The sequence below is a fragment of the Hypomesus transpacificus genome, chromosome 10 (genome assembly GCF_021917145.1).
Source record: "Hypomesus transpacificus isolate Combined female chromosome 10, fHypTra1, whole genome shotgun sequence".
Lineage (NCBI taxonomy): Eukaryota > Metazoa > Chordata > Actinopteri > Osmeriformes > Osmeridae > Hypomesus > Hypomesus transpacificus.
This window is the reverse complement of record NC_061069.1, coordinates 9,974,007-9,998,954: the sequence shown is the minus strand read 5'-3', so window position 1 is coordinate 9,998,954 and position 24,948 is coordinate 9,974,007. Positions and strand designations below refer to the sequence as shown.

At 53.3% G+C, this 24,948-nt stretch overlaps 1 protein-coding gene across 4 annotated transcripts in view; it reads left to right on the top strand.

The window, feature by feature from the left end:
- Positions 1–24,541, top strand: part of si:ch73-63e15.2 (protein strawberry notch homolog 2) — a 41,388-nt gene extending 16,847 nt beyond the window's left edge. For 2 of the 4 annotated variants that reach the window (XM_047028282.1, XM_047028284.1), the window contains 20 exons: positions 208–316; positions 14,077–14,271; positions 15,099–15,185; positions 15,829–15,934; positions 16,134–16,294; positions 16,602–16,735; positions 16,852–16,942; positions 17,067–17,210; positions 17,796–17,913; positions 18,187–18,292; positions 18,428–18,581; positions 18,674–18,850; positions 18,983–19,080; positions 20,024–20,106; positions 20,245–20,427; positions 20,977–21,098; positions 21,303–21,434; positions 21,852–21,987; positions 23,413–23,525; positions 24,124–24,541. In XM_047028282.1, the coding sequence (XP_046884238.1) occupies positions 208–316; positions 14,077–14,271; positions 15,099–15,185; positions 15,829–15,934; positions 16,134–16,294; positions 16,602–16,735; positions 16,852–16,942; positions 17,067–17,210; positions 17,796–17,913; positions 18,187–18,292; positions 18,428–18,581; positions 18,674–18,850; positions 18,983–19,080; positions 20,024–20,106; positions 20,245–20,427; positions 20,977–21,098; positions 21,303–21,434; positions 21,852–21,987; positions 23,413–23,525; positions 24,124–24,225 (2,551 nt within the window). In that variant the 3' untranslated portion in view covers positions 24,226–24,541. Of the gene's footprint in view, positions 1–207; positions 317–2,723; positions 4,769–14,076; positions 14,272–15,098; positions 15,186–15,828; positions 15,935–16,133; positions 16,295–16,601; positions 16,736–16,851; positions 16,943–17,066; positions 17,211–17,795; positions 17,914–18,186; positions 18,293–18,427; positions 18,582–18,673; positions 18,851–18,982; positions 19,081–20,023; positions 20,107–20,244; positions 20,428–20,976; positions 21,099–21,302; positions 21,435–21,851; positions 21,988–23,412; positions 23,526–24,123 lie in introns of those variants that run through there. The other 2 variants (XM_047028285.1, XM_047028283.1) reach the window with 2 other exon arrangements.
- Positions 24,542–24,948: the final 407 nt, after the last annotated feature.

Sequence of the window (24,948 nt, the reverse complement as noted above, 5' to 3'; positions counted from 1 at the left end):
ACATGAAGTGAAAATAGTGATATTTCCGTTTCAAGCCCTCCAGTTTTCACTGGGTTTATTGTTTCTTTTAGTTTTGGTTTAAAACCATTTCCCAGAAATTACGTCACACTAAGAACAGAACTTTGTCTGGAGGGTGGCAGTTGGTTCCTGAAAATGTTCCCAGAAGAGGCTTCGACTAAACCTGTTTACCTTTGACCTTTTCCTCAGGCAATACCACTTGAACGCCAGCAGCCAGGACGTGCACATGGACGTGTTCAGCCACTCTGGGTTTCATGATGTGGACTTCCCTGCCATCAGGAATGGAGACTTCCCTCAGGTAGGCTGACCCTCGCTCTGTAGTAGCCTCTCTCTGGCTCTGTAGTAGGGTTTCTCTGTCTCTCTGTAATAGGGTCTCTATCTCTCTCTCACACTCTGTAGCAGGGTCTCTCACTCTGTAGCAAGGTCTCTCTCTCACTCTGTAGCAAGGTCTCTCTCTCACACTCTGTAGCAGGGTCTCTCTCTCTCACTCTGTAGCAAGGTCTCTCTCTCACTCTCTGTAGCAGGGTCTCTCTCTCACTCTGTAGCAGGCTCGACTGATGTCTGTCTGCGTCTCTCCACTCACTCTCTCTCTCTGTCACACACACACACAGTCCTTTTTGTCTTTGGTCTCCTGTCTTCAGCGTTGCAGGGCAGACCCTTCTGCTCCTCAGCCTACCACAGAAGAACACTGATTGATTTAAAGCCTAGTTTCAGTGGAGACCGAATGGAGAAGCTCCCTGTCCTGGCTGGTTGAGTGCTAGTGACCACCATACGTAGCTGCAGAAACAGTATCTCCCAATGTGGGTGACACACCAGGAAGTGGGCTCACGTAAATGATTTCCCCATTCAGGTCTTCCTTCATGTTTGCGCAAGTTGTGTCTGTGATGCCGTTTTTTTAAAGCCAGGCTTTCTGGTTTAAACTTGTGAATGGAAAGAGATTAGAATTTCGTCGCTGTGGTTATCTTGATAAAAAAAAAAAATAGTGTTACTTCCTCTTTAAATATATTTAGTCTTCCTTTTTAGTTTTCCTCCTCTCCATATCTAATGAAGGCCCGCTCATTGTCGCCCTGCTCCAGATTGGTCTGTTTGAAAGGGGATCCTGCCCCCCAGGTGATAAGCTCAATAACACAGACCACTGACTCTTATGTCTCTCTTATGACTCTTCGTATATGAGAGCAGTCATGGGCAACTAAGTAGCCATTAATATTCCCCTCACATCCAGCACTGCCAGTATTGAGTTGGGAGGTGGGGTTTATGAGCTGGGGGGGAGGGGGGGGGGGGGGGGGGGGGGGGGGGTTGTGAGTGATTGGGCGGGGGGGGGGGGGGGGAGCCCATGTAGTGTGTTTACATTCTAAGCACCTTGTTCCAGAGGCCTGAATGCCCTGCACACAGTGGATGTAGTGCCTGGGAGGCAGAGAGACACACACTATCTGACTTCATCTGGATACATTAATTGAGGCCACACGTGCTCACACACACACACTCACACGGAAGCACACTGTAAGAACCGCCAAGAGTCCAAGGACTGAACGGAGGGCTACTTCTGTCATGTGCTTCCAACCCAGCAGTCCCACTCCAGCTTGGCTGGAGGCATGGAGGAGCAGCCGTTGCTCCTGTGTTGGTGGGAGATGTGAGGGCTGGTCCTAGCAGGGGCGCTGGGGTTCAGACGGACCTCGGCCGCCCAGGAAGGGGAGAGGCGGGCGGAGGCATCATAGGAGAACGAAGATGCGTCACCCTTGGTTCAGTGTGTACGCTAGTTCTGGTGAACCAAGCGGGAGTTCAACGCTTTTCCACTCTGGCCCGACTCCTCTCTCTCTTTCTCTCTCTCTTTCTATTTGTCTCTCTCTCTCTCTCTCTCTCTCTCTCTCTCTCTCTCTCTCTCTCTACTCAAGAGGACTGTCTGACGCGTCTGTTGAAGTCTTTCTTGGCTGTGTGTGTGTGTGTGTGTGCTTTCTCAGCTGTTCTGGGACAGAAAAAGGGCCTCCACATGTCGTGAGGCATGCAGAAAACATTTGGAAGTCAGGGGGTTGTGAGTCATGGCTAATTCTTAACAACTCAACCTCTCCTCTCCCTCCCGGTCTCACATCTCCTTCTCTGTCTCTCTCTCTCTCTCCCTGTCCTGTAACATGGATATATGGCCCCGCTGCCCTTTGCAAACAGCGTCGAGAACTTGTCAAGGCTTTCCATGTGTGTGTGTTTGTGTGGGTTTGTGCATCTGTCATTCCATATCATTGCACAGATTAGCACATCACAGTTTGTCTGCCAGTTAGGCAAATAATACTCATGAGGAAAATGTACATCAGTGTCCTCCATCGCTATGGCTGTGGTGTTATAGTGACAAGCACCAGTGGTCTAATAGCTAGCATGCCAGGTCTTCGTTAGGCCTTGGCATCCCAGCATGCAATGGTGGTTGGTTTGTTTCTTTAGTAGCGTGGAGCTCTATCAGAGTATGCTGATAGTGTTTGGAGACCCAGGGCACAGGACGTTCCTCTGAGGAATTTTAGATAATCAAAACAAGCGTACACCCACATATGTCTTTCTGCTTAAAAATAAAGAAATAAAAAATAATTGTTTATTTGTAGTTAACCTTGTTGTCCATACGACCCTGGCTGGAGAGAGATGTAAACACAGCTCTCTGTGTGTGTGTGTGTGTGTGTGTGTGTGTGTGTGTGTGTGTGTGTGTGTGTGTGTGTGTGTGTGTGTGTGTGTGTGTGTGTCAAAGGGAGAGCGAGATGCACTGCATAGTACTTTGTAAACCTCAGTAGCGTTCAGTGGGAAGTGAGAGCAGTTTCAGTGGTGTGCAGGAACACGAGCACCCCGGCAGATGACCCCGGCAGATGACCCCGTCGTCACGGCGCTCTGCAGGTCTGGCTAAGCCCTGGCAAAGGGCCGCGTGGTGTAACAGGATTCCGAAAGTTTCACAAAAAAACATGACTTACTGGAATAAAATGCTAGGAGAGCACATTTACTAACCGCTGTCTAACCCACAAACAGTGAACAGCTGCACTCATTATGTGACACTCTTTTTCTCTGTCTCTCTCTGTCTCTCACACACACACACACACACACTTGCTCTACTCCACTTCCTGTCAGAGAGAGAGAGAAAGAGAGACTCGTAATATGTCTAAACCTCTGGTATCTCCTCGGACACGCATTCTTCAGATTTGGATTGCATCCCAAAAGGTTACGTATTTTTTTACGTAGAAAGTTGGATGTATTCGAGAAAGAATTGATAAAATAACATTTAACAAGAACAGACTGCAAAAGTCAAGGTATAATAAGAAAAATAAAGTTTCCCTGAGCAAAATACCAAGGTGTTGTTTCATTTGGGAAGCCCAATGGGAAAGCTTTGAATGTCCCATGACGTTGGGCTAGCTGTTTTGGAAGCCCTTGACCTAAAGAGAGACAAAAGACATCCAGACAGAGTGAGAAAAACGGAGAACAAGGGGGTGGAAGTGGTTCTGAAGGCCAGCCTCCAGTTTAGCCCCGGGACGGAGGGCTCTTCAGCCAGGAGAGCAGCAGGAGTCTCCCAGGAATGTTCAAGGAACTTTCAGAGAAGGCTAAAAAGATCCTCACTGTTAGGACAGTCAAGTGTTACCGTAAATGTGCAGCAGGTCGTTAAACAGTCTCTGTTAGTCTTTACGCCCTGTGGAGTTGGGAGTGGCTTGGAAGAGTGTGTTCTGTCTGTGGATGAACCATGTTCCATCCCATAGTCGGATTTACTGGACCCAAGGTCTGTGGTTCTGCCCCTTGCAGTCTTGCGCTTGATCAGAGTTGTATTATTTGATTTAACCAGGTTCTGATGGCTGTTAAACACCAACATGTGTAATAGTGACCATGCCAAAAAATTAAGTAAAAAAAAACATATTTTTTTATTCTTATTTGATCTACCCTGTGACCAGTATTTGAATTTCAGATTCAGAAACTTTTTTTTTCTTTCTCAGTCTTCTTTCTGCTTTTCTTGAATCTAAATTCCTTAAAGCGGACTGGAGGTAAACTAGTCTGCCTCTCAGGTCCTCTCAGTCCGCTCACAAACAGCAGCTTGGAAACTGAATCCCCATTTGCTGTCAGACTGACAAAAGTCCGAGACCGAAATAAGCCAAGCCAGCCGCCTAGCACTATAGCCTGTCAGCCAGTCTTTAAATATAATAATCATTAAGTACTGATCCCAGACCATTAAGTGAAGCGGTAGGCGTGAAGCTTCCAACCCTCCAGCACGCTGCAGTGTTTACTATACAAGCGCGGTTGAGTTACACCATGTACAGTAAAATGGGCAGGACTGCCAGTAACTCGAGTCACTTACCAACAAAAGCATCATTTCCTGAAAGCTCCTCCCTCTCCCCTGCTCCCCTCTCCTCCCTCTCTCTCTCTCTCTCTTGCTCTCTCCCCAACCACCTTTGAGCACTGGGGAACCAGACCACAATCAATATGACTAAACCTTCTATGCAAATACCTGGCAGCTCTGGCAAACCAGGAAGTGTGTTTTAGAGGCCATGCGGGAGAGAGGGTGGAGCTGGACAGAGTCTACCTGGGCTGTGTGTGTGAGAGAGAGAGAGAGCTGTTGTTGAGCAACATCAGCTGTAAAGAGACTCTTACTACTACTGTAGCCAGCACATACATGGAAGAAGGTGTCAGGAATAGGGGAAGGTGATTTAGGAGTGTGTGTGCTCCTCTCGGAGTGTTTGGACTCATGTCGCTCATGCAGTTTTGGAATAAGTTGTACACGCAGTTGGGACGACCGCTACCCAAGGTAGGTCTGCTTTTCACTGTTCTTCTCAGTGTGTTTGCTACAGGAGCAGAGAGAGGACAAATGGTTCAACCTTTTGTTAAATACGTTGTGTCCTTTTTTTTTTTGAGAAGCGACTGTTTTTGTTAAGGCTTCAATTCGTTTTCTTTCTTTCACTCGCTGAGCCGTTGTCATTCCCATGTATGAGAATAGGAGGTTAGACAAGGTTTTTATTGTTTACCGACAGTTATCCGACACTCCCTGTTATAGCCGCTGTATTTTGGTTTAGTCACTTCCTCCTGCGTTTTAATGAAAAAGCTTCCTGCTCGGTTCTGTCGCTCCGTCTTGTTGAGGTCCTGTCTTTCACCTTGGTCTGTTATTGATAGACACTTGGCCTCAAACGACCTCTGTGAACCTGGGGGTTAGGGTGAGAAATCACAAGCTGTGATCTATTTGTGGAGTATAGACAACAACCTGAGTCGTGTTTGGCATGCGTGAGTGAGTGTATTCTGATAGATTTAGATTTATACGAAACATTACCCTCATTTAAGCACATTTGTAAAGTAAGGTGTGATTCAGCGTGTTATCCTGTCGGTTAGCCAATACGGACTATTCCAGAAGATGACGTAATTCACACAGGACCGACTGGTCATCCTCTCCTGTTGTTGCCTGCGTTCCAGTCAGTCACATTAACTGTGACAAATTGTCTTTCTCACCGCTGGCTTCCAGTAAGGCGTTGAACCTGATAGCCAGCCAGTCATGGCCACAGCCCTGCCCTCCTCCATTCACCTCTCCTCATCTCTCCATTCAACTCCTCCTTATCTCTCCATTCAACCCTCCTCATCTCTCCATTCAACCCTCCTCATCTCTCCCTTCTCCTCTCCTCATCCCTCTCTTCACTTCTCCTCTCCTCAGCCCTCCATCTGTCCCCCCCCCCCCCCCCCCCCCCCCGCTGACATCATGCCTTTCGTGAGTTGTGATCGTCGCTGGTGGTGGCCAGGAGATTGGCCCGGCTCTTTGACTCACTGACACAAAGGTTGCCCCCCCCCCCCCACACACACACACACACACACACACACACACACACACACACTTGTTCATATTTTTCCCGGAATCCCCGAAGAGCTTCTTTCAGTCTCTCCCCTGACAGCTAAAGTAAAGAACAAGTGAGTGTAGGAGGATGTTTCCAGTGTTTAGTCGGCTGTGTCTGACGTTACCCCCTCCCTGAACACACCCACACACCCGCCCGGTCCCATCCCACAGCGTCTAGAGGTACAGGTCCTGTCAGCTCCCAAACACACACACACACACACGCTGCTGGGAAGGCCTAGCCGGGCAGGTAGTCTGTTACTGGAAGTAGAGGAGTAGCGTGGGGGGGGGGGGGGGTGCGGGAGCGGATGAACGAGGGGTGAGTGGGTGGAAGAATCAGAGAGACGAGACAAACGAGGAGTAGCGGGAGGCATCGACGGAGAGATGTTGTTCAGTCCAAACAGCTCGATACTCGAGTGGCTCGTCTGAAGTGTGTTTCAGTGGCTTGAGGCTGCTGGAGGCTGCTGGAGGCTGCTGGAGGCTGCTGGAGGCTGCTGGAGGCTGCTGGAGGCTCCTGGAGGCTGCTGGAGGCTGCTGGAGGCTCCTGGAGGCTCCTCTGGCTCCCAGGTCCTGTCACAGCCGCAGGCCTGCAGTTTGTCCAGAGGTCAAGGGGTCGTGTCGACATCCCGGCCGTACGCTCACTGTGAACTCGAGATGTCACGTGTCACAGTGCCGTCCCAACCAGCTGGGGTCAGCTGATCACGGGGGTCAGCTGATCACGGGGGTCAGCTGATCACGGGGGTCAGCTGATCACGGGGGTCAGCTGATCACGGGGGTCAGCTGACACGTGCGTTACTGCACCTGGTGCTTCCACACGCTATAGAATCCAGAACGGTGGCTTGGTCCAGAACGGTGGCTTGGTCCAGAACGGTGGCTTGGTTCAAAGTAAATAAACCCGGTGGATGTGATACAAGAGGGACTCACTGTGACCAAGGATTTCTCCAGAACTCGGTTGTCTCCCTGCTTTCATTTCCTTGACTTATTAGGGACGCAATTCTGCACACCTGCACACACACACACAGCACGCACACACATTTACATTTACATTTATTCATTTTGCAGACGCTTTTATCCAAAGCGACTTCCAAGAGAGAGCTTCACAAAGTGCATAGGTCACTGATAATAACAACAAGATAGCCCCACAGCATTGCGGGTAGTCAAAAAACAAGAAGTACATATTGTGAACAACCAAAAAATAGTGCTAAAGGGAAGAAACCATAAGAGCATGTAGTTAAACAAGTTAAAATTACACAACATTAATCTCTAAGTGCAGGTGTACCTGTAGGAAAGCAATAAAAATAGGATTAACTAAAAAAGAAGAATACAACAGTTTAAATCAGCTACCACTAACCAACAAGAGCAACAGTCTAGGCAAGAGTCATTGTGAACCTTGAGGAAACTAGCGTTGGATTCAGCAAACCATTCCTAAGTACCATTGTACTCCCGGAACAAGTGCGTCTTGAGCCTTCTCTGGAAGGTGGAGAGACAGTCCGTGTCTCTGATGGAGGTGGGGAGTTGATTCCACCACTGGGGTGCCAGGCAGGAGAAGAGCTTGTGCTGGGACCGGGCGGTCTTGAGAGGTGGGACCACCAGGCGGTTGTCTGAAGAAGACCGTAGGTGGCGGGTGGGGGTGTAAGGCTGCAGGAGAGACTTGATGTAGTCGGGCGCAGTCCCGTTCACTGCTCGGAAGGTCAGTACCAGGGTCTTGAATCTGATGCGGGCCGTTATGGGTAGCCATCCTCCCTCCCTCCCATGGAGGGAGATGAGGAGCGGGGTAACGTGGGAGCGTCTGGGTAGATTGTAGACCACACGGGCCGCTGCATTCTGAATTCTCTGAAGAGGGCGGGTTGCGCATGATGGGAGACCGGCGAGCAGCGAGTTGCAGTAGTCCAACTTGGAGAGGACAAGTGCTTGGACAAGCAGCTGGGTGGAGTGCTCAGACAGGTATCTCATGATCTTCCGGATGTTGTAGAGGGTGAATCTACACGACCGGGAGACCGCAGCAATGTGGGCCGTGAGGGAGAGCTCGTCATCCATGGTAACCCCAAGGTTACCCCACACAGCACACAGACACACGCAGTACATGCAAACACGTGCTTATCGGTCTGGTTTCCTTGTATGTGTGTAGCAGCTCATTTCTCAGACGCGTGCGCCACAGGGTTCCGGTAAACCCTAAGCTCACCCCCCTTCACGTAGAGCCACGCGGCTGCGTCTCAACACTCTGAACTCGCTTCCTCTTCTGGGTTTCCGTTGCCTCCCCTCCAAAACCAGACTCTCCCCCAGGAGCCAAAACGTTTCCGTTGGCTTTGCCTCCGTTTTCTTTCCACAGCCGTGCAGCTTGTGGTCTCAGATCAAGGCCTGAGGAGATGAGGAGAGTAGACGAGGAGAGGATGTACTGTAGAGTGTTGAAATTGACCATCCAGGTGAATGCCAGCCAGTCTCCCCCTCCCTCCTTCCCTGGCCTCCTTTCTTTCTCTTTCTCCTTCGTGTCATCACACCCACCACACTCAGAACCCGACAGCGGGACTTTTGTGTTGACAACATGGGAGAGTTTGCTGAGGTCTGCAAGGCTACCAGAGACTAAACAGCATGTCACGAAACACCTCTGACCTCTGACCCGGGGTCAGGGCGTGGAGGGCCACGTTCGGGAAGGGGGTGGGGGAGCTAAGCAACATGAGCCGGGTCAGGCTTTGACCTTTACAGTCAACACTGCGCTGTTGTCGTCAAGGTTTCCGCAGTGGAGGGTGGGGTGGAAGGTTACGGTCTGTGTATGGCTTGGCTGGAGGGATCTGGGCTGGAATGTTCAGGGCGTTCTCCCCCGCTCTGGACGTAGACGTGGGCTGGGCTGCGTGGCCCTGGAGGGTGGAGCTGCTCCGCTGGAGGCTGTGTCAGGGGCGTGGCCGTCACCGATGGCGCCGGTGTCACCCGGGCAACCTCCGAGCCCCCCGAGGAGGAAGGGCGGCGACGGCACGTGACGGTACGCCAGCAGGGGCGTGGGAGAGTTCTGCCAGCCTTCTGCAGGACGGAGCGGGTTTGGAGAAGGAGAGGAGGGACTGTGCTCCGGTCTGCCGCGGCGGGAGATAGCGAGGCCTGGAGGTGAAGGCGCTTACCCCGTGCTTGGAAAAATGATACCCGTGGGCGAGCACAACGAAAGGGCAGAGAGGGGGATGCAGAGAGGAGTGGAGGTGGTTGTGGTTGACATGGCTCTGTTGGCTGGCTGGATGAACTGCTGGAGTTGTTTCCTGTCCAGGCAAGAGGGGGATTCCCCTAGCCTAGCACAGCCTAGCCCAGCCTAGCCTAGCCCAGCCTCTGAGTGAGGGGGGGGTCGAGGAGGAGGAGACAGTGGTTAGGGTTGCAGGAAGTCTGCTAGGGCTTATTCCCTCTGCTTGTGGTAAACAAGGAGGAGGAGGAGCAGTCGACTGTACTGCAAAACTACCGACTTGGCAGACAGAACCTTCACTTTGCAGAACTGGATACGATATTGTTTTGAATCAAACCGAGTTAAGATCTCAAGCTGACCTTGTTTGAGACAAATAAGCCCAGCTCGGCCATGAGAGAAGCCCTGCGGAGGTCAGGGAGAGATAAGCCCTCCGACCCGCCCAGCAGCGGACCCGCGGCCAAACAGCCGTGGCTGCTCGGCCTATCACAGGACGGGGGCGAGGACAGGCTGTTTTCTGTCGTGGGCTGATTCCCTGGCAGGGCGACGAGCCGCAGGCGAGCGGAGAAACGCTCCTCTCAGGGTCTAATGTCCTCTCCCAAACTCCTCAGGAGTCCTCCTGCCTCACACAAACCAGCGGCGGCGTAAGGAGATTAGCGAACACGCGCCGAATACAAATCACAAACGATTCAAAAACGGCAACAAACGTGTTTCGTGCGGTGGGTGATGGATGCCCTCCCGTGCACTCTCCCCACGCTGCGTTCCCCCTGCCCCTCACATCTCTCTCCCCGTGCTCAGTTCCCCCTGCCCCTCACATCTCTTTCCCCGTGCTCAGTTCCCCCTCACATCACTGATACTGTAAGTGTAGACGCAGCCCCGCAGACTAGGAGCCACCAAATCACCCTGCTGTCTGCGTCTGTGACAGGTCTGTCTCTGTCTGTCTCTCTCTCTGTCTCTCTCTCTCTGTCTCTCTCTCTCTGTCTCTCTCTCCCTCTCTCTCTCTCTCTGTCTCTGTCTCTCTCTCTCTGTCTCTCTCTCTCTGTCTCTCTCTCTCTCTGTCTCTCTCTCCCTCTCTCTGTCTCTCTCTCCCTCTCTCTGTCTCTCTCTCCCTCTCCCTCTCTCTCTCTCTCTCTGTCTCTCCCTCTCTCTCTCTGTCTCTGTCTCTCTCTCTCTGTCTCTCTCTCTCTCTCTCTGTCTCTCCCTCTCTCTCTCCGACTCCCTGTCTCTGTCTCTCTCTCTCTCACAGCCGGACAACTGTCATTATTCTCAGGCAGATGGATACAATTTAGTGTGTGTCTCTCTCTCTCTCTGTGTCTCTGTGTGTGCATGCATGTGTGATTGCATGTATCCGCGTGTGTGTGGGAAACTGGCCGCGTGGTCACAGGGGGGGACGGGGGGGAGGGGGGTGTTGTGATTGTATCACGGCTGCAGATGGGTTGTGAACAGGAAGTCTGTATTTTGGCATGTCTTTGGCCGTGTCCGGGGAGGGGGAGGAGCCTGGAGTGCAGAGGGAGAGGGGACGGTGTCACCGAGGGAGGAGCCTGCTGGAGGACAGGCTGTGTGGGACAACACATGTGGGATCACTCTGCTTCATCCTCACACACACACACACACACCCGTAGGTTTAGACAGACAGAGACGGGCAGAGACGGGGAAAGAGACGGGGAAAGAGACGGGGAAAGAGACGGGGAAAGAGACGGGGAAAGAGACGGGGAAAGAGACGGGGAAAGAGACGGGGAAAGAGACGGGGAAAGAGACGGGGAAAGAGACGGGGAAAGAGACGGGGAAAGAGACGGGGAAAGAGACAGGGAGGTAGAGAGAAAGACACTGAGATGGAGGTAGAGAGGCAAGCAGTAAGAGGCAGAAAGACTGGGATGGAGGGTGGGTGTAGGACCTAGAGGTAGAGAGACAGGGAGGAGGCTGGGTGTAGGACATAGAGGTAGAGGTAGAGAGACAGGGAGGAGGGTGGGGGCCGGTGGGGAGAAGCGGGACTGAAAGGCCAGATTAGCATCAGTGCAGTGGGAATCCAGGCCTTATCTGTGTCTGACAGGCCCCAGCCTCAGCAGCAAGCAGCCCCAGCCTGCAGGAACAAACAAGCTTCCTCGCCAGTCACGCTCAGATCCTCTCCCTCCTCACCCTCTCCCTCCTCTGCCTTTCCCATCACCCCAGCCTCCCTCATCCCCCTACCCTCCGTCATCCTGTCAGCCTCCCTCCCTCCCTCCCACCCTCCCTCCCTCCCTCACCCCCTCCCTCACCCCCTCCCTCATCCCCACCCCCTCCCTCCCTCCCTCACCCCCTCCCTCATCCCCACCCCCTCCCGCAATCTGCATTGCTGAGAGAAAATCTGAATACCAGATGACTGACTCTGCCTCATCTCTCAGCTCTCTGACTGGATGAATATTAATGAATATAGATTTGCGACAGTTCGCTTCAGTAACACTAGGTCATGTGTGTGTGTGTGTGTACATTGACGTGGGTTACATTTCATGGCTGGCTTGTTGAAAAACAGCCCTCTGCCCGAACAGGCTGATTGGCTGGGTGGGTGAGGGGCTGCAGGGGGGGAGGGGTAAATGTCCTCTCCCCTGTTCACCTCTGTCCCACACACCATGGAGTAGTCACGCCGCCCAGCTGGCCAACGGCTGACAGCTTTAGCAGCCCTACGTTTAGCAGAGCTCAAGTCTGATCGTGCCCAGGAAAATATCTCTCTCACGTACACACGTAAACAAGACAGACACGCACGTATTTACGTGTAATCACAGCGCTTCCAGAAAAACAGTGGTTAACTGCGTGTTTGTGTGCGCCCTTGAGAAAGCGCATTTCAGAACCTCTTTACTCCCAACACCCACCCACACACACACCCACACACACACACACACACACAACAAAACCGTCTTTGTCGCCACTCGCCACATCCTGTACCTGTGTGTTTGTCAATCCCTCTGTTACTCTCAGAGCGACGGAGAACATGATCGTTTCCATGCAGACACACACGTCAGACCGTTAGCCCCCATCTCGGCCCATCTCCAGCCCCCATCTCGGCCCATCTCCAGCCCCCATCTCGGACCATCTCCAGCCACGGTTTACGGTCAAGAGTGGGCTAGTTTGTGGTCTGGCTTTGTTAAAACAGGGCTGGCAGGTGTTCACCACGTTAGCCTAGTCATGCTAAAGGATTAGCCAGCGTGTTAGCTGAGGGGCTGGTTCCCCCTGGCCTGCACAGCCCGGCTGTCTCTCACGGTGGATCATCTTCCTGCCGGCTAGGGGAGATGATCGAATCCACCCAGGAGGAAACGGGCCATCTCAAATGGATGGGTGACATTAGCCTGTTGTCATACATGATGTCATACCAATGGCGTTAACTTGTCAGACTTGACCTAGCCATTCACGGTGTGTGTGTGTGTGTGTGTGTGTGTGTGTGTCAGGAGAGTGTGTTCTGTTGTGTTTGTGTAAGGCCATGTGTTTTTGTTCTCTGGTTATTGCCAGGATGTGTGGGGGTGTGGGAGAGATCAGGAAGGACATCAAACTAGGGGGTGTGGACTACACACACACACACACACACACGTTTACAGTTACACACACACCGACGCATCGTATGCCCACTTGCAAACTTTCCCAGTTACAGTTACTCCCTCTCCTTCTCTCTCCCTCCTTTTCTTCTCTCTCTCTCTCTTTCTCTCTCTCTCTCTCTCTCTCTCTCTCTCTCTCTCTCTCTCTCTCTCTCTCTCTCTCTCTCTCTCTCTCTTTCACTCTCTCTGTCTCTCTCTCTCTCTTTCACTCTCTCTCTCTTTCACTCTCTTTCACTCTCTCTGTCTCTCTCTTTCTCTCTCTCTCTCTCTCTTTCACTCTATCTTTCTTTCTTTCTTTCTCACACAAACATTCTCTGGGTAAACACAGTCCCAGCCCAGCATGTCCTTGGTCGGCCTCCCTCCCTCGCCCTCTGGTGTACAGGGTTAGGGTCCACCCTAGCCCACACTGCTCCTGGGAGACAACTTACTGAACTGGGCATGCACATTGGCTGGATGTATAGATAGGAAGGTAACCATGCCTGAAATGAGCTGTTCTCTCACTCACACACTGTCCTTTCAAACTCCTTCTCACACACACACACACACACACACACACACACACATAAAAAACGTACATATGCTGACACGCATACATACACACACTTAAATACTTCCACACGTGTGGAGAGGGGTGGTGTGTGTTGAGCGCTGGACGTGTGTGTCCCAGGTGTTGCCCTCTCCTCTCCACCAAAGGAACACCACTGCCCTGCCCTCAGGGCCCTGCCCCACAGGCCCTGCCCCACGGCCCTGCCCCCACAGGCCCTGCCCCCACAGGCCCTGCCCCTGCCCCACAGGCCCTGCCCCACAGGCCCTGCCCCCACAGGCCCTGCCCCACAGGCCCTGCCCCACGGCCCTGCCCCCACAGGCCCTGCCCCCACAGGCCCTGCCCCTGCCCCACAGGCCCTACCCCACAGGCCCTGCCCCCGAGCACGTCTGGGTCCAAAACAAGCTCCGTAGTCATGCATGGCTGCCTTCTCTAACAGTTAATTCCAGCTCCGTTCAAGCAAACCTCAACCGCTTTCCATGGTGTGTTATCTGGCATTTCTATCAGGAACACTGAGGACAGCAGCACCGCTGGGTAAACAGGCCTTCGTCGAGGTGATTTGGTTGTGCAAATTGTCTACAAGACATAGGCCTTAGGAACAGTGTTCCCTAGAAGAGACATGTTGTTAAAGCCGTTTGTGAGAGAAAGTCTGGCTTATTTGTGTGCCAATAGTTAGCATGAAGGTTTTTTTTCTCAATTCCCCCCCCCCCCCCCCCACCGAGTCATGGGTAGAGAGTTCCTGTTTAGAGGAAGTGTGTTGAAATCCACAGTGTGTCCTGTCATTGGCCTTCTGCTTCGCTGGTGTCATATGAAAATGACTGTGCTGAGACGCAGTTCCCTGTGTTTCGGGTCCTGCTAATACAACACGAGACAAAAGTTTTAAAACAATGACATCGATTGAAAGCAAATGATAAAGGAAGAATGAATCATTAACACTCTCTCCCTCTCTGTCTCCCTCTCTCCATCCCTCCTGTTGCAGGACCTGTCATGTATAGATGACCTCTCCAACACATCGCTGTTCTCCTCTCCGGCCGACTCGCTGTCGGAGTACGCCGACGCCCAGAACCTGATCAGCACAGACAGCCTGGCCCACGGCCTCACCATATGGGACGTCAACACCAATACCTCAGGCCCTGGCGGCCCCGCCTCCACACCAGCACAGAGCCAGCTGGAGGTCAGGCCACGCAACACACACCTGTCTGTCTGGGGCTCTCTATCTCTGTCTGTCTCTCTGTCTGTCTCTCTGTCTGTCTCTCTGTCTGTTTCTCTGTCTGTTTCTGTCTCTGTCTCTCTCTGTTTCTGTCTCTATTTCTCTCTGTTTCTCTCTCTCTCTGTCTCTCTCTCTCGGTCTCTGTCTCTATTTGTCTCTCTCTCTGTCTCTCTCTCTCTCTCTCTCTCTCTCTCTGTTTCTGTCTCTCTCTGTCTCTCTCTCTCTGCCTCTTTCTATATCTCCCACCACCCACATATGCAAACATTGCAAATGTTTTCTCCCCCCAAACCTCCATCCATAGGTACAGAATGTGTCCACATGCCAGTGTGTAAATAGTCAGCTGGCAACTCCCACAGCCTTGTTCATATCCACACATCCATGCACATTCTCAGAGTGAACTCCAGATGGTTCATATGACTGGGGGCATGTGTTCTGGGGAAGGACAAAGAGACACAAATGTTATACTGAAATAAGAGGGCATACCCCTCAAATATATCACACAAAGACATCTCCTCTCTTGAGGAGGGGGCGGGGTGATTAACTGCCGTTTGAGTGACCTGCTTTCCTATTTGTTCTCACAATGCAAACCAATCAACATAACACACTTGTGTAGTGATTTGCTGTTGTCTGTTTTCACCATTTGATGACAAATCTAATGTGAATTGCACACACACAGAACACACACACACACAGAACACAAACACTTGTTTTTTTTTGTTTGTGTTTTTGTTCATTTTTTTATTTATTTTTAGCATTTGGTTTGAGTTTTGTTTTGTCTGTGTTCTTTGCAGCTGAATGGCTCCAGCAGGTTTCAGGGTTTGAGCAGTTTGGAGGAAATCACTGCCATAATCAGCACTCCACCTTTTGGAGGATTCCAGGTAGCTTCCCCCGAATCAGGCTGTAACAGGAGAGGGAATGCACCATTCAGACTAAGCCCAAACTGCCTGCTCAGACTGCTAGCCCAAACTGACCACATCATTGTAAACTGACCACATCACTGTAAACGGATCTCAAAACATGCGTATTGTTTTAAATGACGCAACGCTAAATGCATCTCAAGACTTCTCGGGTATTCACTGGTATATTTCAACTAATTCCTGATCATTCAAACAGTATATATACTCGATAGATACATCGAAATGTTTTTGTAATGAATGCGGTCAGTGTGGGCAGTTTCTCTCAGTAGGCTTCTGGGGTTTCCCTCTAAACTTCTCCAAAAAGCCCTCGCTCCAACCCTAATGTGGCCTCAGCAGCCCCTAACTGCCCCTTAACACTGCCCTCGAACCTCAGCACCAACCCTTTCCAACCCTGACCTCCTCTCTGCCGCTTTCATTTGGACTCTCATCCTTTCACTTTCACGCCTCAGTCGACTCTGGTGTCACCTCGGTCGTTCTGGTGGTTGTTGTCGTCATGGTCACGCCCCGAGAGTTCCAAACTCCGAGAGGGGGACTCGGAAGGGACGAATGCCCTGTCGTGAGGGATGTAAACTCAATTTCCCATGTTCCCTTGCTGCGACTGCAGGCTCCGAGGATCCAGACGCCTGCGGAAGAGGAGGAGGAGGCAGAGGAGGAGGAGACGGAGGAGCTGGGCCATGTGGACACGTACGCAGACTACAAGCCCTCCAAATGTACGCTGCTCCTCCCCGCCCGCGCATGTGCACCACAAGCAGCACAACACACGGTCATGGTTACATTGAGATATAACACATGTCATCTCCCATGTTCCTGGGACGGCAGATCTTTTTGTTTGTGGAGGGGATATCGCTAAAAAGTTTAAGTCCTGTTTTCCCCCCTGTCTCCTCCTCTCGACTCTCTCTCTCTCTCCAGCCACCATCGGGATCTCCCACCCAGACATCGTCGTGGAGACCAACACGCTGTCCAGCGTCCCCCCTCCCGACATCACCTACACGCTGTCCATTCCTGACACCATCATCAACAACGGCCTGCTCTCCGCCCTGCAGCTGGAGGCCATCATCTACGCCTGCCAGGTAACCCCTACCCCCATCGCTAGGCAACCCCCCCCCCCCCTCCCTAACCCCACCTGCTAAAGACTGGTTCTCTGCCCCCCCACCCTGATCAGTAAGCCACTCAGTCACTGACGATGGACAATGTCTGTGCTGTACATTGATTCACCATCATGATATTGATGATTTTCCTGTAGGGGATCATGTTAAATACTGGGCGAGGTTTGCATGTGTGTGTACGTGACCGTGTCTGAAGGTACTTCCCTTCCTCCTCCCATCCTCCACCCCCCCCTCCTCCTCCCCTCCCCCCCCCTCCTCCTCCCCTCCCCAGCAACACGAGGTGATCCTGCAGAACAACCAGCGAGCAGGCTTCCTGATCGGAGACGGTGCTGGCGTGGGGAAGGGCCGCACGGTGGCCGGCATCATCCTGGAGAACTACCTGAAGGGCAGGAAGAGAGCGCTCTGGTGAGACCACGCCTCCCCCACCCCCCACACACCTCCCCCACACCTCCCTTCATCCCAGGACGGACCGCCATGTTGCACCCTCCTCACATGTCTCTCTCTCTCTCTGCTCCTCTCAGGTTTAGCGTCTCCAATGACCTGAAGTATGACGCCGAAAGAGACCTGAAAGACATCGACGCCCCCATCATCCCTGTGCATGCCTTAAACAAGGTGACCCCCCCCGCCCTCTCCTCAACGCTCGCGTTACGATCTACGTTAACGTCGCGCGTGCGCACAGATGAAGCTCACCGCAGAGTCTAACCGGTTGTGAACCCCTTTCCGGAATCCTCCACAGATAAAGTATGGAGACACAGCTACCTCAGAGGGTGTCCTGTTTGCTACCTACTCCGCTCTGATTGGAGAGAGCCAGGCCGGGGGCCAGCACCGGACCAGACTCAAGCAGATCCTGGACTGGTGTCAACCCGGCTTCGACGGAGTCGTATCCTTTCTGGTCTCTTTAGCCCCGCCCCCTTCTGGAGCGTTCCGGTCCAGTGGATAAGTGACGTCGCCCGTAGAATATCTGGGTTATCAGCACTGTCTCTGGCCGGGCACAGGGATGGATGTTGTAGTATGCAGTTGAATTGAGTTAGCAGGCCATGTGTTCCCTGTTCCCCTTATTGACCTATAGTCAATAAGTCAATGGGGGTCAGATGGCTGAGCAGTTAGGGAATCGGGCTATTAATCAGGAGGTTGCCGGTTCGATTCCTGGTCGTGCCAAATGACGTTGTGTCCTTGGGCAAGGCACTTCACCCTACTTGCCTCGGGGAAATATCCCTGTACTTACTGAACTACTAAATGACTAAATGTATAGTCCTGCACCAAAACAAAGAACCTATACACGTCTTAAGTAGACATTCTCATTTGGTTTAGCTCGTTTGTCGACCATCCAGCCTGGCAGCACTGAGGCAGGTCTGAGAGACAGGGTCAGGCTGGACCGGCTCTCTGTGTGTGGGCCCCTCAGGGGGACCTCTGGGGGCCCCTAGTCTGTGTGTTGGCCCTTGACCCCCGCCCCCCCCCACTACAGATTGTGTTTGACGAATGCCACAAAGCCAAGAACGCCACGTCCACCAAGATGGGCAAGGCAGTGCTGGACCTGCAGAACAAGCTGCCACTTGCCAGGGTGGTCTACGCCAGTGCCACAGGTGAGGGCTACACACACACACACACACACACACACGTTTGTTGTTCTGTCCGGGACGAATGGCCACCTTCACAGACGCTCTCCGTCTCTCTGATTGCGTGTGTCCCTCTCTCTTTCTCTGTCTCTCTCTCCCTCACTCTCCCTCTGTCAATCTCTCTTGTCTCTCTCGCTCTCTCTCTCTCGCTCTCTCTCTCTCTCTCTCTCGCTCTCTCTCGCTCTCCCGTGGGGAGAGGAGAACAGCCTGTGGATAACAAGGCCTCCTCTGTGTGCCCAGGTGCCTCCGAGCCAAAGAACATGATCTACATGAGCCGCCTGGGGATCTGGGGTGAGGGCACGCCCTTCAAGACCTTCGACGACTTCCTCCACGCCATCGAGAAGAGGTGCGCTCTCCTCCATTCCTCCTCTGGCTCCTCCCAGCTGGCTCCGCCCCCTCCCACCCTCCCCACCGTGTCGCTGGGACCCGACATGACATTTTGTGTGTGTTTTTCTTTTTCCTTTATTTCAATGATTGACAGGGGTGTGGGTGCCATGGAGATCGTCGCCATGGACATGAAGGTGAGCGGCATGTACATCGCCCGGCAGCTGAGCTTCTCCGGAGTGTCGTTCCGCATCGAGGAGATCGGATTGGACGACGACTTCAAGCTGGTCTACAACAAGGCGGCCAAACTGGTGGGTCTCCCCTCCGCACGCGCCCACGAGAGGCCGTCCGTCGTGAGACTGCGTGTGTGTAACGTGCTTCTCTCTTTCCCCCCCCCCCCCAGTGGGCCGAGGCGCTGGCCACGTTCACGCGGGCGGCTGACGAGCTGGGCCTGGTCAGCAGGAAGTCTTTGTGGGGCCAGTTTTGGTCGTCGCACCAGCGCTTCTTCAAGTACCTCTGCATCGCCGCCAAAGTGCGCTGCCTGGTGGAGCTGGCTAAGAAGGAGCTGCTGGCGGGCAAGGTCAGTCACCCCGCACGTCACACGCCCCGGCTGCAGGCACTCGCTGTACATCGCCCCCCCGTGACTCTAGGCTGCTGTTGTGGGTGTGGTGGGTGAAGAGGCTCACGCTGCCCTGCCTGTGTCCGTCCTCAGTGCATCGTGGTGGGGCTGCAGTCCACGGGGGAGGCCCGTACCCGGGAGGTCCTGGACGAGAACGACGGCCACCTGGACCGATTCGTTTCTGCTGCAGAGTGAGTGTGATGTTAACCTTAGTGTGTTGGTGTATGTGAGAGTGTGTGGGTGTATGTGTGTGTTGGTGCATGTGAGAGTGTGTGGGTGTATGCGTGTGTGTGTGTGTTGGTGCATGTGAGAGTGTGTGGGGGTGTGTGTGTTGGTGCATGTGAGAGTGTGTGGGTGTATGTGTGTGTGTTGGTGTATGTGAGAGTGTGTGGGTGTATGCGTGTGTGTGTTGGTGCATGTGAGAGTGTGTGTGTGTGTTGGTGTATGTGACAGTGTGTGTGTGTGGGCTGTTACTTAGCTGTCCTTGTCACGCCAGGTAAATACCTCTCATGTCTCCTGAAGCTGTTTGATCCGTGACAGGTAGTATTTAAGTCTGCTCCTATTTGATTGGGCTCAGCCCTGATTCAGCTCCTCCCAGCTCGCTCTGTGGCATCCACGGTACTTTCCTGCCTCGCATGAATGTGGTTTGGAATGACAGACAGGTGTGTTGCCAGGCGCTGGCTCGTGTGCAAAGACCGCCTTAACCTGTGCACAAAGAGACATCATGAGGATGGATGGGAGGAGAGGGAGGGAGGGAAGAAGGCCCGGAAGATTCCTCTGTCGAGATTTTAAACAAAAGCAACAACGGCTTCAGTGCGGAAGAGCAGCAGCACTCTGCAGCCCTGCTGACATACCAGAGTGTCTGTGTCTGCTTGCCTCCCTGCCTCACCTGTCTTGCCGCTAGACAAGAAGACAGTTACATAAGGAGCTTAATCAGAAGCTTCCTGTCATAGCTGCCACAGTGACTGATGGCTTTGTGCTGCAGAGATGTGTCTGGAACCAGAAGGCGGGCTGGCTGGCTGTTGGACTGTCTTTCTGTTTGACTGAGTGTCTATCAGGCTGGGACAGTCTCTCTCTGCCTGTTTCCCTGTGTCAGTCTAACTGTCTCCATTCTCCTGTGTGTCTTCCCCCCAGGGGTGTGTTCCATTCTCTGGTGATGAAGCACTTTCCCTCAGAGAAGCAGAGGAGAGAGAAAGGGCCTGGAAACAAGAGGAAACGTAAGAGAGTCTGAACATTCTAGAAACAAACTGAATTGCCTTATTTATTTATTTTACCACATCGGCTTACTATTCCTATGGATGGGCTGTGATCGGGGGGGATCTAACCACCTGTGGCGGGTCCTTCTTGGTGGTCAGGTAAACCCAGGGGCCGGCAGCCCAAACTGCCCAAGCACACGGTGGAGATCAGCGGGGTGATCAACATCAGCGACGACAGCAGCACCGACTCCGACGCCATGGAGACGGACTCCAACTCCTCGCCCGACTCGCTGCTCGACAACGATGACGTGATCTTCGTCAACCACACCAGCTGCCACACAGGTGTGTGTGTGTGTGGGGGGGGGGGGGGTCCTGCCGCCGTGGGGGGCACGGGGATTCATGTACACGGTCGGAAGGGAGGAATTGTTGCCTCCTTGTAGTCGGTGGAATAGTGTCTGGAAAACAGGGGGTTTAAGATGCATCTGCTGTTCAGAATTGCCTTGAAACATCTGGCTGGGGACAGCAGATGAAAATTAGCCTCTCTGGCTAACTCTGGCGCACTTACAGTTTGCTGTTGATCAGTGTGCATTGTCCCTGAAAAAACTGAGAAAAAAACACACACAAAAAAAGATAGTTACAGGAAACCATCCTCTACGGATGCTTCCGGGGCAGGACCTGGTTAGCGAAAACCCCCCAGTCAAGATGTTAAGATGCCCCCCTCTTAGCCGGTGGCGCTGCCGTACGGCGCTTTACGGCGCCCCGCTACGGCGCTAAGGGCTACGACGCCCCGCTAGGGCTACGGCGCTAAGGGCTACGGCGCTAAGGGCTACGGCGCTAAGGGCTACGACGCTAAGGGCTACGGCGCTAATAGCTCCTCCTGTTTCCCAACAGCCAAGATCGAGGAGATGAAACACAGCCTCCTCAACAGGATCACAGAGCTGGGGAAGGAGCTCCCTCTGAACACCCTGGACGAGCTCATCGACAAGTTCGGAGGACCAGAGAAAGTCTCCGAGGTACGTGGTTGGCTGTTGCCGGGCAGGGAGGGGGAGGGGCTTGTTTTTAGAGTTTAGAGTTGTTATTGTTTTTTTACTCCGGGAAAATGTCTAAATCAGGAAAGGCGAGCCTTGAAGAAGATCTACTGGGAAATCAACAGATGTATAGATAACGTGCCGCCAAAAGGAAAGACTGTGAATTGGTTGTGACCTTTGCCCCCCCAGATGACGGGGCGTAAGGGGCGCGTGGTGCGTCGCCCCGACGGCAGCGTGCGCTACGAGTCGCGGGCCGAGCAGAGCCACACCATCGACCACATCAACGTGAAGGAGAAGGACCGCTTTATGAGAGGAGAGAAGGTCAGAGGTCGCCCCCTTCTGCCGCTGTGCTGCCATGAGAGAGGGAGAGAGGGAGGATGTTGTTTTTACACTGCGTCTCGTGACAGGAGACTGGGATACTAACAAAGACCGGGAACTTCCAGTCCTTGGTTATCTGATGCGCTTACGATATGCACTTTTTCTACGTCCTTTGATAAACGGCTCTGCTAACTGAATAAGTGCAGGCTTAATGTGAGACTGCGACCATATCCGTCACAACAGTCCGTGCTATGACAGACCAGAGGTCTGGAGACGATCAGCTGATTCTCTCCATCATTCAGACGGGTCATCCTTTACCGCAGCGTTCCCTCCTCCTACAAACATCCTGTTCTTCTCCCTTCCGTCCCGTCTAACCACCAAACCCCTCCTCCACCCCCTCTGTCCTCTCCCGCCCTCCAGCTGGTGGCCATCATCTCAGAGGCGGCCAGCTCGGGGATCTCCCTGCAGGCGGACAAGCGGGTCAAGAACCAGTGCAGGCGGGTGCACATGACCCTGGAGCTGCCCTGGAGCGCAGACCGAGCCATCCAGCAGTTCGGTGAGTGTCCCGTAGAGCAGTGGTTCTCAACCCTGGTCCTCAGGGACCCCCTGTCCTGCATGTTTTAGAGCAGTGGTTCTCAACCCTGGTCCTCAGGGACTCCTTGTCCTGTATGTTTTAGAGCAGTGGTTCTCAACCCTGGTCCTCAGGGACCCCCTGTCCTGTATGTTTTAGATGTTTCCCTGCTCCAACACACCTGATTCAAATAAAAGGGTTGTTATCTAGCTCTGTAGAAGCCTGGTGACCAACATGCATTCGAATCAGGTGTGTTGGAGCAGGGAAACATCTAAAACATGCAGGACAGGGGGTCCCTAAGGACCAGGGTTGAGAACCACTGCCGTAGAGGTCAGGTTTAGATGTAAGGATCGGAATAGGGGGTCTAGGAACCTGAAGTCCTTTTGATAGTAGAGTGAAGTACATTTACATTTAGTCATTTAGCAGACGCTCTTATCCAGAGCGACTTACAGTAAGTACAGGGACATTCCCCCCGAGGCAAGTAGGGTGAAGTGCCTTGCCCAAGGACACAACGTCATTTGGCACGGCGGGGAATCGATCCTGCAACCTTCTGATTACTAGCCCGACTCCCTCACCGCTCAGCCATCTGACTCCAAGTGCACCTGATGTCCTCCCTCCAGATGTCACCCTGTCTTGTTGGTGATCAGTTTTCTCAAGTCCTTGCTGTTGTTCACACGCATCTGTGTTCCTCTCAGGGTCCACTGCAGGGGGATCCTCTCCATTAGTCACCGCAATAACGCAGCGCAGGACTCCCACTCCATTTAGGAGGGTGTGTGCCGTTGTCATGCTGCAGGGAGAAGGGTTTTACTAAACGGTTTCATTATACTATTCTGTCTTAATCTCCTGCCTCCATCTGCTAGGCAGTGTTTTCAGTGCACCAGCAGTCTTGTGAAGAGAAACACACACATTAGACACGCACACACACACACACACTCATCGCAAAGCCGACTGTTGTTTGCAGTAATTAGCTGGCTGAGTAATTATTTCATGTCAGCCTTCATACTGTAGGGAGCTGAACTCTCCCTGTGGAGTCATGTGTGAGGATGATTGACGTCTGCTTTTCACACACAGAGTAGAGCACACACGCACACACAGTCATAGTAACATACACACTTATCACTCTCACAAAAGCACACAAATGCTCAAGAAGACTGATGTGCTACAATTGTGGTTTTCTACATTTAGAACCTGTTCTGCTTTTGTGCCTAAAAGGAATCAGAGTAGATTTGAAGCATCAAAATCAGAGGACGTTCAGTGGAGGATACTAAACAGGAAGCTGAAAGACCATAGAGATCATACTGACACAAATGTTTTGCAGTTTCTGGACATTTGACACAGGCCTACATTGTGACTTCTCATTGGTCGTTTTGTCACGTTTGTCTCCTCTAATTGGTCTCCCATCCCCCGCAGGTCGAACTCACCGGTCCAACCAGGTGACGGCTCCAGAGTACATCTTCCTCATCTCAGAGCTGGCTGGAGAGAGGCGCTTTGCCTCCATCGTAGCCAAGAGGCTGGAGAGTCTGGTGAGTTCCTTTCTTCTCCCCTGGCTCAGCCCCCACCCCACCCCTCTCCCATCCTCTGCCCTGTGGTCTCATGCCCTCCCCTCACCCCCTCACCCTGCCCTCTCCTTACCCCCTCACCCTGCCCTCTCCTCACCCCCTCTCCCTGCCCTCTCCCTGCCCTTTCCTCACCCCCTCTCCCTGCCCTCTCCTCACCCCCTCCTCACCCCCTCTCCCTGCCCTCTCCTCACCCCCTCACCCTGCCCTCACCCTGCCCTCTCCCTGCCCTCTCCTCACCCCCCTCACCCTGCCCTCTCCCTGCCCTTTCCTCACCCCCTCTCCCTGCCCTCTCCTCACCCCTCACCCTGCCCTCTCCCTGCCCTCTCCTCACCCCCTCACCCTGCCCTCTCCTCACCCCCTCACCCTGCCCTCTCCCTGCCCTCTCCTCACCCCCTCACCCTGCCTCGTCGAGCAGAACCATTCTCTGGTTCCCTCGAGGTCGGACAAACCTCCTGACTCACCGCAGCTCTAGTCCAGGAAATCCCCTCCATTAAAACGACCCCGTTGTGGCAGCGTTTCCATATTTCACTGTATCACGGCAACCTGTTATTTATCTTCCCAGAGTCCCTCTCCCCTTTCCCTCTGTCTGTGTGCCTGGGCTCTGAAGGAGGGGGGGCAGGACTTCCAGAAAGTCTCTCCTGTCTCTGCCAACCAAGCGCCGTAAACGTTCCTCAGAATAGCCCGCATCATTGCCCCCCGCCCTCCCTGTCTGCCTCTGGCTAACTTGGATACCTTTAGTGATTGTCTTGTCTCCAGATAAGCGGTGATGTCATACCCGCCGGGGGGGAGAGATAAGTCTTTTGTCCTCATCTCCAGACGTGTGTGTGTGTGTGTGTGTGTGTGTGTGTGTGTGTGGGCGGCGGCGGCGACACACACACACACACAGACCGTACTTGTGAAAGCCACGCCCTGGATGTGCTCTCAGTAGTAGATGGGTTTGGTACAGCTGATGTGTGGGGATGTGAGAGAGAGAGGGGTGCTGTAGGCTGGGGGGATGTGACAGAGAGAGGGGGGGGGGGGGGTGCTGTAGGCTGGGGGGATGTGACAGAGAGAGAGAGGGGGGCTGTAGGCTGGGGGGATGTGACAGAGAGAGAGAGGGGGGCTGTAGGCTGGGGGGATGTGACAGAGAGAGGGGGGGGGGGGTGCTGTAGGCTGGGGGGATGTGACAGAGAGAGAGAGGGGGGCTGTAGGCTGGGGGGATGTGACAGAGAGAGAGAGGGGGGCTGTAGGCTGGGGGGATGTGACAGAGGGGGGGGGGGGTGCTGTAGGCTGGGGGGATGTGACAGAGAGAGGGGGGGGGGTGCTGTAGGCTGGGGGGATGTGACAGAGAGAGGGGGGGGTGCTGTAGGCTGGGGGGATGTGACAGAGAGAGGGGGGGGGGGTGCTG